This window comes from Microtus ochrogaster, linkage group LG4 (assembly GCF_000317375.1).
Source record: "Microtus ochrogaster isolate Prairie Vole_2 linkage group LG4, MicOch1.0, whole genome shotgun sequence".
Lineage (NCBI taxonomy): Eukaryota > Metazoa > Chordata > Mammalia > Rodentia > Cricetidae > Microtus > Microtus ochrogaster.
Genome location: NC_022030.1, coordinates 56603601 through 56604823, shown reverse-complemented (window position 1 = coordinate 56604823; position 1223 = coordinate 56603601). Strand labels below are relative to the sequence as shown.

Here is a 1223-nt window from a genome sequence, read left to right as displayed (position 1 = left end):
GGTCTTCCTGAGTGCCGGGCCTTCCTGGGTGCGGGGTCTTCCTGGGTGCGGGGTCTTCCTGAGTGCGGGGTCTTCCTGGGTGCGGGGTCTTCCTGGGTGCGGGGCCTTCCTGGGTGCAGGGGGGTCTTCCTTGAGTGCCGGGCCTTCCTGAGTGCGGGCTCTTCCTGAGTGCAGGCTCTTCCTGGGTGCGGGGCCTTCCTGGGTGCGGGGTCTTCTTGAGTGCCGGGCCTTCCTGGGTGCGGGGTCTTCCTGGGTTCGGGGCCTTCCTGGGTGCAGGGGGTCTTCCTTGAGTGCCGGGCCTTCCTGAGTGCGGGCTCTTCCTGGGTGCGGGGCCTTCCTGGGTGCGGGGCCTTTCTGGGTGCCGGGGGGGGGGGTCTTCCTGGGGCAGGGTGTCCTGGCTGTGGCACCTCCTATCCATGCCTTGCTTTGTCCTGCAGTGTGTCTGACTCGGAAGGAAAACTGGTGGTTAGGGAAGTTGCTACTCGGCCGCTCACACAGGACCTGCTCAGCCATGAGGTGAGAAGGGGCTGGAGGACCCCAAGCAAGGGACCCCCCTAAAGTGCTAACATCTAGGGAAACCTAGCCCCCCTTCCTTCCCCAACACCACAGGCTCATTTAGTTTTTTCTCTGCTGACTCTAGGATTGTTATATCCTGGACCAGGGAGGTCTGAAGATCTTCGTGTGGAAGGGGAAAAAAGCCAATGAGCAGGAGAGGAGTGGGGCCATGAACCAGGCCCTGGTAAGGAAAGGGTCTGGCCCAGTGGTTCTCAATTTCCTAATACTGTGACTCTTTAGTACAGTCCCTCATGTTGTGCTCACCCCTGAGCATAAAATTTATTCCATCGCCACATCCTAACTGTAGTTTTGCTGCTGTTATGAATCAGAATATAAATATTTGATATGTGGGATATCTGCTCCACAACCCCAAGGGGTTGTGATTCACAGGTTGAGAATTCCTGGTCTAGCAGAAGATTCGGGGAGGGCAGGGCTGGGGGTGGGGACGGATGGATCCAGTTGTTGAGGTCACCAGCATCCTGGTCCTCAGCAAATGAGCGAGCCGACTACCAGCCAATCCTGGGCCTCCCTAGGGTGTTGGGTGATACGCCCCATGCAAGAGCTTGGCTTAGAGAAGGGAATGGCTAGTCTTCCTCCAAAAAGGGTTGAGTGGGCCGGGCGATGGTGGCGCATGCCTTTAATCCCAGCACTCGGGAGGCAGAGGCAGG

At 58.5% G+C, this 1223-nt stretch overlaps 1 protein-coding gene across 1 annotated transcript in view; it reads left to right on the top strand.

The window, feature by feature from the left end:
• Vil1 (villin 1) overlaps positions 1-1223 on the top strand; it is a 22001-nt gene that overhangs the window by 4723 nt on the left and 16055 nt on the right. The window contains exons 7-8 of the mRNA XM_026786390.1: positions 438-516; positions 641-739. Coding sequence (XP_026642191.1) covers positions 438-516; positions 641-739 — 178 coding nt within the window. The remainder of the gene's footprint in view (positions 1-437; positions 517-640; positions 740-1223) is intronic.